This window comes from Stylophora pistillata, chromosome 2 (genome assembly GCF_964205215.1).
Source record: "Stylophora pistillata chromosome 2, jaStyPist1.2, whole genome shotgun sequence".
Taxonomy (NCBI): domain Eukaryota; kingdom Metazoa; phylum Cnidaria; class Anthozoa; order Scleractinia; family Pocilloporidae; genus Stylophora; species Stylophora pistillata.
In genome coordinates this window covers 57,480,403-57,494,431 of record NC_142520.1, presented here as the reverse complement: position 1 = coordinate 57,494,431, position 14,029 = coordinate 57,480,403, and the positions used below count along the sequence as shown (strand labels likewise).

At 36.5% G+C, this 14,029-nt stretch overlaps 2 protein-coding genes across 2 annotated transcripts; one reads left to right on the top strand and one right to left on the bottom strand.

Moving 5' to 3' along the window:
* Nucleotides 1-4,415: 4,415 nt before the first annotated feature.
* Nucleotides 4,416-6,210, top strand: LOC148740608 (uncharacterized). Its single transcript, XM_088750340.1, has one exon. It carries the CDS (start codon nt 4,485-4,487, stop codon nt 5,958-5,960), a length of 1,476 nt encoding a protein of 491 aa, XP_088606466.1. The 5' UTR covers nt 4,416-4,484; the 3' UTR covers nt 5,961-6,210.
* Nucleotides 6,211-6,384: 174 nt separating this feature from the next.
* Nucleotides 6,385-8,483, bottom strand: LOC148740607 (uncharacterized). Its single transcript, XM_088750341.1, has 2 exons — nt 8,191-8,483; nt 6,385-8,111 (listed from the first exon to the last, which is right to left on the bottom strand). Exon 2 carries the CDS (start codon nt 7,734-7,736, stop codon nt 6,519-6,521), a length of 1,218 nt encoding a protein of 405 aa, XP_088606467.1. The 5' UTR covers nt 7,737-8,111; nt 8,191-8,483; the 3' UTR covers nt 6,385-6,518.
* Between the last annotated feature and the right edge of the window lie 5,546 nt (nt 8,484-14,029).

The window sequence follows — 14,029 nt, the reverse complement described above, 5'->3', positions numbered from 1 at the left end:
GGGACCTTAAGAAACTACGACGGCGACGCCAAGGAAGACCTCGATTAAAAAATGAATTTATAGTCTTAGTTAGAATTTCAAAAATGGCTACAGGAGCTTACTGTCTCATATAGCGCCACAGCTCAACTTCCGCATGACGTATAAAGTAGCCGTTGAGTTCCAAATGGAAATTAAAATAATTTGCCGTCGCGGTTTCGGTTCGCAGACGACGCAAATTTTGGCGATTTCACGTTGTTGTTTTGCATACGACGGCTATGAAATGTACAAAGATTCAAAACGCACGTGCTGAGCTACTGTTCTGCCAATTAGATCTCTTGTTTTCCTCGTCCTCGTTGCCGTCGCCGTCGTGGTTTCTTAAGGTCCCTATTATGTGTAGAGGATCAGACGAGGCACCACCGACGCCAACAACTTGGGTGCCGTCAAACAGATAGTTTTCAAACCAGTTTAGCTCTTTGCCTTTGATTCCAAGAAAGTGCAGTTTCCTCAACAAAACAGAATCTATTGTATCGAATGCCTTACGCAAGTCCACAAAAACTGCTCCCATCAAAAAACCCTGATCAATATTTCGCCGGATTGTGTCCGCCAAAGATAGAGCTGCAAATGTTGTTGAGTGTTGCTTGCGAAATCCACACTGGAATGGACTAAGTAGACGGTTTTCTTGCAAATAACTTAATAGTTGAGTATGCACCCCTCGTTCAAGTAACTTTGATATTGCGGGTAAGATAGATATGGGGCAATAATTGTCAGCATTGTCTTTCCTCCCTTTCTTAAATAATGGAATTACATAAGCAGCTTTCCAGTTGTCAGGAACTTTGCTCTGAGATAGTAAAGCATTAATTATTGCTGTAAAAGGCTTAGTGACCATGGCAGAAGCGTCCTTTAGAAGTCTTGGTGGAATGTTATCTAAGCCCACAACTTTGCGTGATTTAAGTCGTTGGATTTCAGACAGAACAGTAGATTCAGAAATATCAGTAAACAGAAAAGTAGAGTTCGTAGCTTTTGTTAAAGATATACTTGACGAGGGGTTCGATACAGCATTTATAAACAGTTTGCAAAGGTTGATAACTGTATTTACAAAGACATTAGTGAAAAAATTTGCGATTGGGCTTTTTCAATTATTACTTTACTGTCGACTTTGAGGTTTGGTGATGGTATTTTGCTTTCGGAGGGCAGGATTTTCTTAACTGTTCACCAGAATGAGTTGGGATCGCCAGCATTCTCGTCGATCAGCCTTCAATTGTAGTTTTCCTTTTCCTTTCTGATTAAAATTGGTAACTCGATTTCTTTTCCAGTCTGAGAGAAGTCCGGTAGTGTGAGCTTTTTTTCTGTAAATAATCCCTTTGTCTCATTTGACGTTTGATATAAGTATCGAGTCAAGGACGGCCTTTTGCAGTTAGAGATCACCTGCAGAGATACCACATAGCAACGCCATACTAGAAAGCAAGCACTCCAGTGATCTCAGACAATATAGAGGTCACAGAGGTGTGCATTCAAACAAAGAATACAGCGGATAATAAGTTAAAGGGTATCCCAATTCGAGAAATCTAGTAAGTTTTAATCAACAGCTTCCTTGGAGTGTATCAGCAACAAAATCATACGTACTAATACTGTTGCGAATTTTGCCGCTTTTATCTCTCACGTCGGCGGAGCAACATGAACAACAGGGCGTCTAATCAAGGTATGTGAATAGAAATAAAGACTTGTGAAATCAACTGAGGGGCTTTTTATTTTCATCGAAAACAAGATATCAACTTATTATTGAATACATTTTATTTTTTGAGCGAAAAGGTATACATAACGCTGCCGTAATACGACATTTGTACTCAAACTTCGATGTCTTTCTGTACTAGATAAATCCGCGAATGATCCAGTTAAGGCTCTAGAACAAACACAGCTATTATCTGCATCGAAAGGAAAAAGGAAATCTAGTTACCACTGCTGTGTTCCCCCGATGCAATGGCGACTCTCGATATCATGAAGAACTTGTCTTTCATCGCATTCCAAGCGGAAAAGAAAGCGAAGATCTAGAAATTCGTAAGTGATGGGTTATCAAAATTCGCATAGACGAAGGGCCTGATTTCAAGGTAAAGTAATAAAAGTTATTAAAACAGTGTTTTCTTTTGCTATACTTCACTGCTGTACCGCATGATCGCCTTATCTCTTAAATTTGACGTGTTTGATCAAGAGATTACAAATAGCACAAGGGTTTGTTAGAGACATTTTCTTGAAGACGACTATCTACCCCCTGATAACGCAGGAAGACGTTTACTTAAAAGAGGATCTGTTCCCTCTCAGTTTGACTGGTCCTCAAAAAGTCTTAAGAGAAGAAAGATCATTCACCACTTGAGTAGGTAAAAACAACTTTTAATGATCTAACTCATTAACTTGATTCTGGTTTTAGAGGACAGAATACTCTATATTTTCAGAGAAACACAGACTGGCGAGAGTGACATGGAGGGAGATACCGAAGCCATTGGTTCCCAGGAACCACCAATCCAGGATCAATTAGAAGCCCTAAAATTGGAACTAATGCTAAGGGCCCAAGAGCTGGAAAACTGCAAAAGAGAAACAACTGCTACATTTTAAAAGGCTAGAGCAGTCAATACACAGGTAGATAAGGATCTTTATGAAGCAAGGAAACCTGCAGCTCAGGAGCTTGCTGTATACAAGATTAATCTGGAAAGGTTTTCTACAGATAATGACTCAATAAAACATAAGTAGACAACAAGAAAAACTTGGCTTCTTTCGGGGACACAGCAACTTTCGCAATTTCGTGCTGATAGTCACGTACGAAGAATACTCTTTCCCAGTTTCCTGCTCGCAGTAATAACGCTTTCATGTATCGAAATCCAATATGGCGGACAACACATCATATTGTTCGTACTTTCCCACCACCGCGGCCAGATTTGTTCAAAACTGGACAGGCTCAAGCATAACGTGTTTGAACTGCCCTTGAGTCTGAAATCTTTTATATGTTTGAGAAAGATAGGCACTGCAAATTTATATTTTTATTTAGCCCAAGTAGTTTAGATCTGATAAACATCATCTCCTCGACATATCTTGACTCGTACGTGAAGCAATGAAAGTAGCCGGCGAAACCTGGCAGAGAAGCCGGCGAACTTCGCCGGCTGCCGGCTCTTATACACAACCCTGATTATTGGTTAAACCAACTGCACAAACAATGACTGATTGTTATGCTACAGGGGAGAGGCAAAGCCGCTCAGGGGCGCGGAATATGCAAATTATAGATGAATTTTTTATGTGTTTTGGTAAGACCTAGATTGGGATTATTTGAGCAAGACCTTGCTCACAGATTCCAAATTCATATATCCTCTGTCAGTAGAAAGTCAACAACTTGGTGCAATTATCTTTATTTTATGTTGGGAAGTCCACCAATGTGGCCCTCAAGGGAGGATGTCAATTGTTATATGCCTGAATGTTTTCGAACTCTTTATATCCAACCACTAGGGTAATCATAGACTGCACGGAAATTCATATGAAAACCCCTAGCTCCCTCTTACTACAATGTCAATTATATTGATCTTACAAAAGCAATACTACCCTTAAAGGTTTCGTTGGAATAACTCCTTATGAAGCAGTTTCCTTTGATTTTAGTTTGTATACTGGTGTTATATCTGACAAGGAAATCACTAGGTGTAGTGGTATATTGGGTTTGCCCGAGGAATTAAGATTCAGTAATGGCAGACAAAGGTTTTGATGTTGGAGATTTGCTATTAGAAAAAGGAGTACAGCTCAATATCCCTCCTTTCCTACAGAGCTAAACTCGGTTTTCATCAAAGGATATACAGCAAACTAAAGCAATAGCAACTCTTCATATTCATGTGCAAAGAGCAATTAGGAGAATCAAAGAGTATCGTTTTTTTGGTTCCGATGTGCCACTTATTTTCTCATGTTACCCGCAGTTTTTTAGGTGCTTTCCTGTTGTTTTAAATTGTTTCGAGATATTTTCAGGTAATTTCAGATGGCTTCCTTGGGGGTTTCAGATGGTTTCAGGTGGTTTCATCGGTGGTTTCAGATGGTTTCAGGTGGTTTCAGGTGATTCCAACTTTTAGTAACTACGCTTAAAAAAGCCAAGTTTCTCTGTTACTTCAGGAAGGCCAGACAGTAACTGAAATTGAAAAAGACAATTATTAACACTGACAGTGAGTTATTTGAATGGTGCAAAAGTAGTAGCTACATGTAGTGGCCCATTCCATAAAAAAGAAGAAAAACTCAAAAAGAAGCCCATTTAATGATCTGAATAATTAACTGCTCCCTGTCAACTGTTCAAGAGTTTACTTGCTCAAGTTATCTTTTGGATCAGATATAATAGCTGTTAGTACGTCTGAGCCAGCGATTCAGCGGTCGTTACACGGGAACGAGGCTATTGGGTCAAGACCTTAGATTTTCTAGAGTTTCTTTGTGTCATCCTTTATATTTCACAAAAACAGTGCTGAGTTCTCCGAATCTTTTGAAGAAAGGAGATGGTAAGGCATTGTATAGCAGTTGGCTGTGTGAACAGGAGTAACAAGGTTGAATGTAAAGGCCTTTCTTGGCATTCGCTGCCCCTAAATGACTCGAAAAGACTAAAAAAATGGCTGATCAACATACGAAGAACCAACACTCCAAAAACGAAAAGTTCATTTTTGTGTAGCGATCATTTTGCCCCAGAATGTTTTCAAAAGTCTCCTGGAGGCGTAAGGGGAAGGCTGAAGGTAGATGCTGTGCCTACTCTTTTCAGCTTTACAAAAGTTCAGACACAAAGAAAAGCCCCACAACACCGTTCGAATATGGCCACTCAACGTCAAGAAACTGCAGGCTTAAATAGTGACGAAAGTATTGCTAACGCCGTTCCATTAACAGAATCAAATGAAGTGGGACAGTCCATAAAAGAAGCAGACAATAGTCAGGATCAGTCTCTACAATTAATTATTAACGAATTGAAAGGGAAAGTAAAACAATTGGAACACGAACTTAAACAGGAGAGAGAGACAAGAAAGACACTAGAAGAGAAGCTTAATCGAAGTTTGTTTAATATCGACAACATCAAAGAAAACGATAATTTAATGAGATTCTACACTGGCTTCAACAGTTATGCTGTTTTTACTACAGTTCTTAATTTCCTTGGAAGAGAAGCAGCAAAACAGTTAAATTACACTAACACTGAACTAGTGCAGAATCCACCCAAGAGAGAGAAGCAAGGTCCAAGAAGAGCTCTCTCTGTGGAAAATGAATTATTTCTCTTGCTGTGTCGTTACAAAGTTGGTCTTTTAGAGGAGGATGTAGCAGTCAGATTTGGTATTTGCCAAAGTCTTGTGAGCCGAATCATCATTACATGGACAAAGTTCATATATTTTAGATTCTCAGAGCTAGACATTTTCCCAACAAGGGAGGTAATTGAAGCACATAAACCTGAATGCTTCAGGAATAAATACAATGGTACAACAGTGATAATTGATGCAACTGAATTGTACATTGAAACACCAACTAATCCTGAAGCACAGCAGCTCACTTTCTCTACCTATAAAAACGGAAATACTCTGAAGGCCCTAGTTGGAATTACACCAAGTGGTAGTGTTTGTTTTGTGTCTAATCTTTATGGTGGGTCTATCTCTGACAAAGAGATAACTGTGAAATCTAAACTCATGGATAAACTTCAATATGGAGATGAAGTGATGGCTGACAGAGGATTCAATATCCAAGAATTACTAGCAAGTAAAGGGGTTAAAGTAAATGTTCCACCTTATATGAATGAGGCAGGACAATTTACTGAACAAGAAATGCTCAACACAAGAAGAATTGCATCATTGCGAATCCATGTAGAGAGAGCTATCGAGCGCATCAAAAACTATCACATTTTAGATTTTATTCCCATTACTGTCTGCAAGAATGGGCTGGTTGACATGATTTTCTTTAATTGTGCTATGTTCACAAACTTTTTGCCACCTCTGGTGAAATGAATTTTTTTCAGAATCTTTCTCGAGCCATTCATTTGTTTGCTTGTAATTGTCTGGTGTTATAGACAGAATCAATATTTTTTAGGTGGGTGTTTCAATAAGGACAGCACACAATTTATTTACAACTGACAGAGTAATGAGTAAAATATTCATATCACTAGTTGATCTGAAATAATCTATTACTGTTAACAATCAAGATAGATTTAATCTTCTGCAGATGTCATATTTATCTGGCTAATAGAAAAAATGCTCATTGTATCTCAATTTATTCAAATGTTCTACATGTTAGTATTGAAAATCAGTTAATGTCATGCAAAATTAAAGTTGCAAGTTTTCCTGGTTCAAAGAGTATAGTGGAGTCAGTTTCCAACCAGTAAAAGTAATTATTACAATAGAAATTCACTTCTCTGTCAATGAGACAATAATATCCATATTTAAAACGATATATTTCAAAAAACACAACATCAGTAATCATAATTTTGAGATCATGCAAAAGTTAAATAATTTATAGATAGTGATTCCACTGTCATGTCGAGTTCTAACAAAGACTGAAGTACACTGTTACATTAATCTTGATACTTTTCCAAGCCTGGGAAGACCTAAAGTTAACCGTGGATAAGCAAGTTCTACAGCAATATAGTTATCATAAAAACTTTCAAGCTTTGGGATAACTTCTCTTCTAAATTGTAAATTATTTTTGATGCTTATTATGATCATTTCCTTTAGATCTGATATCACCAGATCAGCCCACTGTAAACCAACACAAAATAGTTGTTGTTGAACTTGAAAATGGTATGGGTGATTTGTGTTAATAAGCAGGCCATGAACAGTCCTCTTGCAAATTCCCCTGCTGCAAACTGCTTCTGCCAGTTTTTTTGTTCCAGGAAAAACTCTCTTGACTTCCACCAAACATTTGTTATCAACTTCACCATCAGGACTTGCACCCAAAAATGGATGTGTAGATGAAATGACAAACCCTAGTTTAGAGACGTTGCACTTGAAGAGGTTTTCATATGACTTGATAATATTAGCTTCATCAGTAAGACCTTGTTTCATGTAATTACTCTGAAAATTGTCATTGAGATGTAGAATTTCTTTTACAGCCTTAGTGGGGCTTGTGTCTGGTCTCTGAAGTACTCTCTTGCATTGCGATGCAGTAATTCTTGTTTTCCTGTGTTCAAACCACTTTTGACAATCACTTTGATTTTTTGTTGCTCTGCTTATCAATTCTCTTTCTTTTTCTCCTACAAAAAGATTTGACTTAATTCTTTTAGCTTTTGCATGTATTTCTTCCAATGACATTGGTTGTTCCTTTATGGGTGAGACAATTAAACTACTTGGACATAGTGGCTCTTTTGATAAAATAGAGTAAAATCCACAATTTAGACTTTCTCTCGAGATTTCTTGAAGCAAGGTCTGATTTGCCTTCTCTGTACTTGGTTCTCTATAGATGCAAAGTCTTGGATCGTGCAGTGCTTTATTGTGTTTTAAATTCTCTGTGCCAAAAACTTTTCTACTGAAATCAATGTCGTATACTGAGAGTGCCTCCAGCTTTCGCTTTCGTGGTTGATTCCAAGTCTGCAATCTTTCTGTACAGGTAAGAAATTCTTGACTACGACCAAGTCTAATGTACTCTTCAAGAGCAAAGCATAGAGCTGCCAAATGTTTACATGATGCAAGTGGTGGCTTACCAGCTGGACAAGGATTACAGTTTCCATATATTATATCACCAGAACTGTCTACTGTCATTTGGATCTTATATTTTAGAGTTTTTTTCATCTCAGGTAAGCATTCGCATTGGATAAAATACTTGCCATCCTCATTCGCAACCTTAATATTCTGGACGTGACCATGTCTGAAAGACCAAAAGCTTTGCAGTTTAAGCTTTTATAGTCTTTATTACTTTCATCGTCTCTTGCACGCCTAGTAATAAAGTAGCTCATCATATTTGCAATAGAAAACTCTGGCAGTTTGTTGCATTTTTTCAATTCGGTCCACGTTGTTGAAGGCAGGAAATTTTGTATATCTTTCCCTGTTAGCTCCTCGTTAGCATTTGCCGAATTTTCCTTTAAGTTCTCGTTCGATTCTCCTGACAGATGCATCCATTTTTCAGTAAAATTCGCGTCCCAGCCATTCTTAATATAGCTTACGACCCTGAAAAACAAAGATGGTTTTAATTACCGTCTAAAACTATCCTCAAAATATCAATGATATTTTAATTATTTTTACGTACCTTTGAACCAGTTCTCGTTTGTTTCCATCCGCAGAAGCACTCCCGTTTTTTGAGGTTCCTACTCGATAGGACAACCATGATCTTAAGACCTGTTTAGTAATGTTTCGGGGACAATTACCATTCAACAACTGTAGTTTCTCTTCAGCCGAAAAAAAAGCATATTTCGGCTGTGATTCCTCGTGGGTTTCCATATCTTTCCTATGATTTAGTTCTTGAAACATTTCTTGACCCAATAGCCTCGTTCCCGTGTGATGACTGCTGAATCGCTGGCTCAGACGTAATAACAGCTATTTCTTGATTAAGGATTTGACTTCAAATAGTATCCACATGTATCCATCCAAAGAGGAAGGCTGTTAAGAATACAAAGGGGAATGGTATCTCAAATGCTAAAATTTGTAAAGGAACAAAGTGGATATTCCAAGGGGTAGGTGGCTCACTCCAAAAACCTTCTGAAGGGTATATGGGGATGCCTGTTTTCTAGAAACATTGACACTGCTTAGCCTCAAGTTTTGTTTGTTTAGTTTTTGTTTTTTTGGAAAAAAATGTTCAAATTACCCTTAACGTATGACATAACAAATAGAGTTCAACACTGAGTCCATGCCCAGCTAGCACAAAATTTTCATCATCGACTTTTTCAAGAAGCATGTATAGTCAAATGTAACTAAGAAAAAAATAAAAGTAAAAAGATAATTTACAAAAATTAATTTTAATAAAATATGTCCTAAACCTGAAAAGGTTAATTAAAATTAATATTTTATGTAAAGCATAATCCAATCTGAAATGCAACCTTTAAAATTAGCTTTGTAATGTTTGCCATCTGTCAGAACTTTATTCCCCTCATTTAGCCAAACAATCAACTTCTTCACCTTATTCCTGAGAAAAGTAAGAAAAAAGTCTAAGAGTAAGTCTACGTTTGAGTTTGGATTATCAATTAACAGATACCCATTACCTGTGATAGGGAATGATAAAGAAGTTATATCCACAGTATAGTAAAATCAAACTCTACTAACTTTTTCTCAGCACAATTAGCAATCGCAATTGGATAAACAGCTAGAGCTAGCACTCTATTAAGAACCACAGAGCCCTTTGCCAGTTGTGATTGTTGTGTTTCACGGATTTAAGTCAGACGAATTACTACAACTCAATACAAACTCAACATCTATATTTTCAACATGGCGGTTGTCAAATCTAAAAGGTGCGCACGTGGCATGCGTGCGCATATGTGACAGATACCGCGGGCCGGCATGCCCGACATAGCAGTGATAGCTAAAACAATTGGGACAATTCCAATACTCTCCCTGCAGTACAAACAAACAGTGTTATCATTATCAGAAGCAGCATCATGCAGTACATGTATGTGCACAAATTGAAAGTGGATTTAAATGTTCATCTTAGATTCAGCCATTTAGATAACTCAAAAATTTTCCTTACCGGCAAGAGGTCTTCCAGTTCGTTTCATGAATAAACGAGGTCCTATCAATTTATCCAACTTCAGCAGATCTTTAAGTGGTCGCTTTATATCTAAAGAGAGACAGGCGCGACCACTGTGTCGGCTACTGTAGCAGGCGTAGATAGTGGTGTCTCCAATCCAAGCGAGCCAAGCTGTCTTGAGCTGCCGCGAAAATTCGATCTTCCAGCCATTTCCGAGTCAAACTGGTGAAAATTTAATAATTCCCTCACTAACCTAAATTGATCTGAAGCAACCACTAGCTATTCAACGAGATTTCTTCGTCGTAACGCTCTTCTAATTATTCTGAAGAGGGCTGAAACATTAACAGTGTCCTTCTTTGGCGACGAACCAAACCACGGTGGGTCGACTTGTCCACCATTTCCGTCGACCAGATGGCGGACGCATACTTCTGCAATGTCCTCAATCACTCCTCATGAACTCTCTTGATTTACAAAACCAGCCGTTTGATACAGTGTACCAAATTTTGCCTGGATCGAGCGACAGTCCGAAAATTCGGCGAAGAGGATATAACTTCACCGCCATGTCTCGTTCGCGCCAATTTTTGTTTTACACGCGACGAAGCACTTTGTTATATATTTAGTGTAATTAGAGTTGACAACAAACCATTTATGGATACATTGGAGATTCCTAGGCTTGGGAAATTATTCTAACTGTCCCGGTTTAAAAAACACACTCCAGACTCATTAATTACATGTGTTCACAACACAACCTTTTTAATCTCGATCCATTCCCCCACACGGGGTGGCGCCTGGCGCTCACAAAAGACAATAAACAAATGAAATCGCGTGTCCATACATGATCTGGTTTTCATTTGGACAGCGCACTCAAGATATACTTAGCACCTTCATCCACCGCAAACTGTGCAGTCATGACAGATCTGTAATTTTGCTAATTCGATTTTCTTGACTACCCCGGAAATTAGAACCCATACCCAGCTGTGAATTTCAAAGTCGCATAAAGCTCGTCATGTCGTCTGAAAAGCTCCGAAAAGGGGTAACATCTTTCAGATAACTTCTAGTTAATTTCAATTGATAAAAATCCAAGGTTTGGCTTCACTTGGAATTCTAGGCTGTCTATCTGCCCCTTCCCATTAAGGTTGGGAGATAAAGAAAACCATTCTGCACGGTTTATTTGACACGAACAGCATTGTGACGCATTATCCACCCTGTAGATAAAGCCCAGGCAAGACATGGATAGAATGAAAATGAACTCAAGCATAAGGTCTAAAAGTTGTTTTATTTGAGGCTCTGGTTTACGGTAAACACGACTCCCAAATTCACAACTCGAACATACTTGGTACAATTTTCGTAACTCCGCCATTTCCCTCTCAAAACCATTGTCATGTTGAAGATATTTTTAATTACTGTAAAAGCCATGTCGTTGATCACATTTGTGCAAACTTATCCAACAGCTTGAATACCACATACTACAATGAACTAGAATTCTCGATATAAGTTTAAAAGATCTAGATATGAACTACAAAATTAGACATTGAAACTCCACGAAATATCTAAGTTAGCGGTATTCTTAGACCTTTCGCTTTAAATTTTTTTTTGTTTTTTGAGTGAAATATCAATAACGTAAACGTAATATTAATGAACGTCACTGTAACTCATGACTATAATACTCACAAACGAGTTATGAAACTTCCAATAAACAAGCTATTTAGATTATCACTATATACTACAAAACTCTGATAAGCGGCGTCCTAACCTGCATATTTTCCTGTTTTCCTTTTCGCACACTTTCAACGATGTTATTCATTATTATATTTGTTATCTACTAAACTAGAGATAATAAGGAAATTTAACAACTGGAAAGGTAGTAGGAGTGCAGAATACTCGCAAGCGAGTTGCGCATATAAACTATTAATATTTTTATAACTGACTGGTCATTCGTTAACCAAACGTTAGTTAAGTTATTTGGTAAATCTGCACTCATGATGAAACTTCTGAATTGCTATAATGCTCCCTAACCAGTCATAAAAATTCTAAAAACTATTTAGATAGTCATTATACTACCAAATCTCGAATGACTGACATCCTATTCAGCAATTTTTCCTTTTTTTTGTTATTTTTACCTTTTTTCGCTAGAGATTCAAATGATATTGAGCGACTCGATACATACGGATATGAGCTATTTAGATTGATGTGCTGCCAAACATCTTACCACAGAACTCTTAACCATTAAAATTTGTAAGTCATCCCTATAATCTGCAACCCCACATAACAATCGTCGTAGCTTCGGACTTATTCACCTATCGTGCTTGCTAAAGAGTTAAAAAACGCTAAGAAATGATCTATTTAGATTATAAGTATGCTATTAAATATTTATGAAAACTACGAATAACTATGGAGACTACCAATAAACTGTAAAAACTACCACTAAACTATAAACATTATCAATAAACTATAAAACTACCATAAACTATAAAAAACTACCAATAAACAATAACAACTAACAATAAACTATAAAAAACCACCGATAAACTATAAGAAATATTATTAAAAAATCATAAACTAGGAATAGATTATAAAAACTACGGCTAAACTATAAAAAAACTAACAATAAACTATAGAAAGTACTATTAAACTATAGTAACTACGACTAAATTAAAAAATTACAACTAAACTATATAGACCACGATTAAACCATGAAAAATTGCGATTAAACTATAAAAACTATGAATGAACAATGTAGACAACAGTTTATTCATAGTCTATGAAGACTACGATTAAACTATACAGACTACGACTAAACTATGCAAAATACAACTAAACTATAAAAACTAGAACGAAACTACAAAAACACAACAAACTAGAAAAATTACAACTAACCTACGAAAAATACAAACTATGAAAACTACGAATAAACTAAAACTACAAATATAATATAGACTGTGAATAGATTGTAGAAACTACAAAGAAACTATAGAAATGACGAATAAATTAAAAAACTACGAATAGATTAAAAAAACTACGAATAAACTATGTAGATTACGAAAAACTGTAAAACTACGACGAAACTGAAAATAAATACGAATAAAGTATAAAAACTACGCATGAACTATGTAGACTACGAATAGACTATAAAATATACGAATAAACTATAACTATTACTAAGCTGCAATATACTACGACTAAACTATAAAAACTAAGAACTATGAAAATTACGAATAACCTATACAGACTACGTTTGAACTACAAAGACTACGAATAAACTATAGAAACTACGAAGAAGCAATACTAACTGCTACTAAACTGAAAAAACTACGAATAAGCTATAACTACTACGCATAGGTAATTGAGACTACGGGTAGACTACAAAAAACTACGAATAAGCTATAAAATTATGACAACAATTAAAAACGGCTTATACACTGTAAAATCTACAAATAAACCGTATAGATTACGAATAAAACTAAATAGTCTACAAATCAACTATTAAAACTACAAATAATCTTTACAAAATATCAATATATGAAATATCAAAACTACGAATAAACTAAAAAACTACGAATAAACTCTAAATAACTATAATTAACTATAAAAACTCTAGTATGTGGAAATGTGCCAAAAGGAACAGAAATAAGACATCAGCTTATTATATATGTAATAATTGACTAAAAAAAAGGTTGAAATAACACAAACATGAAAAAAAAACTGTCATTACACGCTTATTAATTATAGTTCAAGATGTTCTATGCTAACTTTACCTTGTTAATATACAATAAAGAGCTCAGAAAACTTGTTCACTAAAGTATTGATTAAAGTTAAGAAAACGAAAATATTATTTCACCTACTACGCCACAGATAGTATACTTGTTGATTACTAGAATCACTCTGCTCTATCTATTGAATTATTTAACTTTTTTTCTGTCCTCCCAGAACTCAAGATTTCTTTACTGGTGGTATATATATATTCCTTGGACGCTTTCTGGGGCAAAGAGAGAGAACACACTGGTTAAAGATTGCATGGTCGAGTAGACAGGCAGGCAGATCGTCCATTTAATAGTCAGGCAGATAGTTAAGCTGACAGTTAGGCAGATATAAGGGTCTTAGTGGAGTGATGGCCTTTACGGCTAACAGTAAACATTTTGGCCAGTTTTTACGCCTAATGGTTAACACCTCAACCCATTGAGACCCTTGGATATGAAGTATAATTCCATTGTTATTATCATAATTTTTTTACGATGAACTTTTTTAACGACAAACGGTTATGATTTTTCCATTTTTTACGCCTAATGACTAACGGTTCACCACATTGAGACCCCTCGATATGAAGTCAAGAGTACTCATGCAGTCTACTAGACACCCAGAAACGTTTTTGGTCAGACGTTTTTCAAATCATGCATCACCGAAGTAAGAG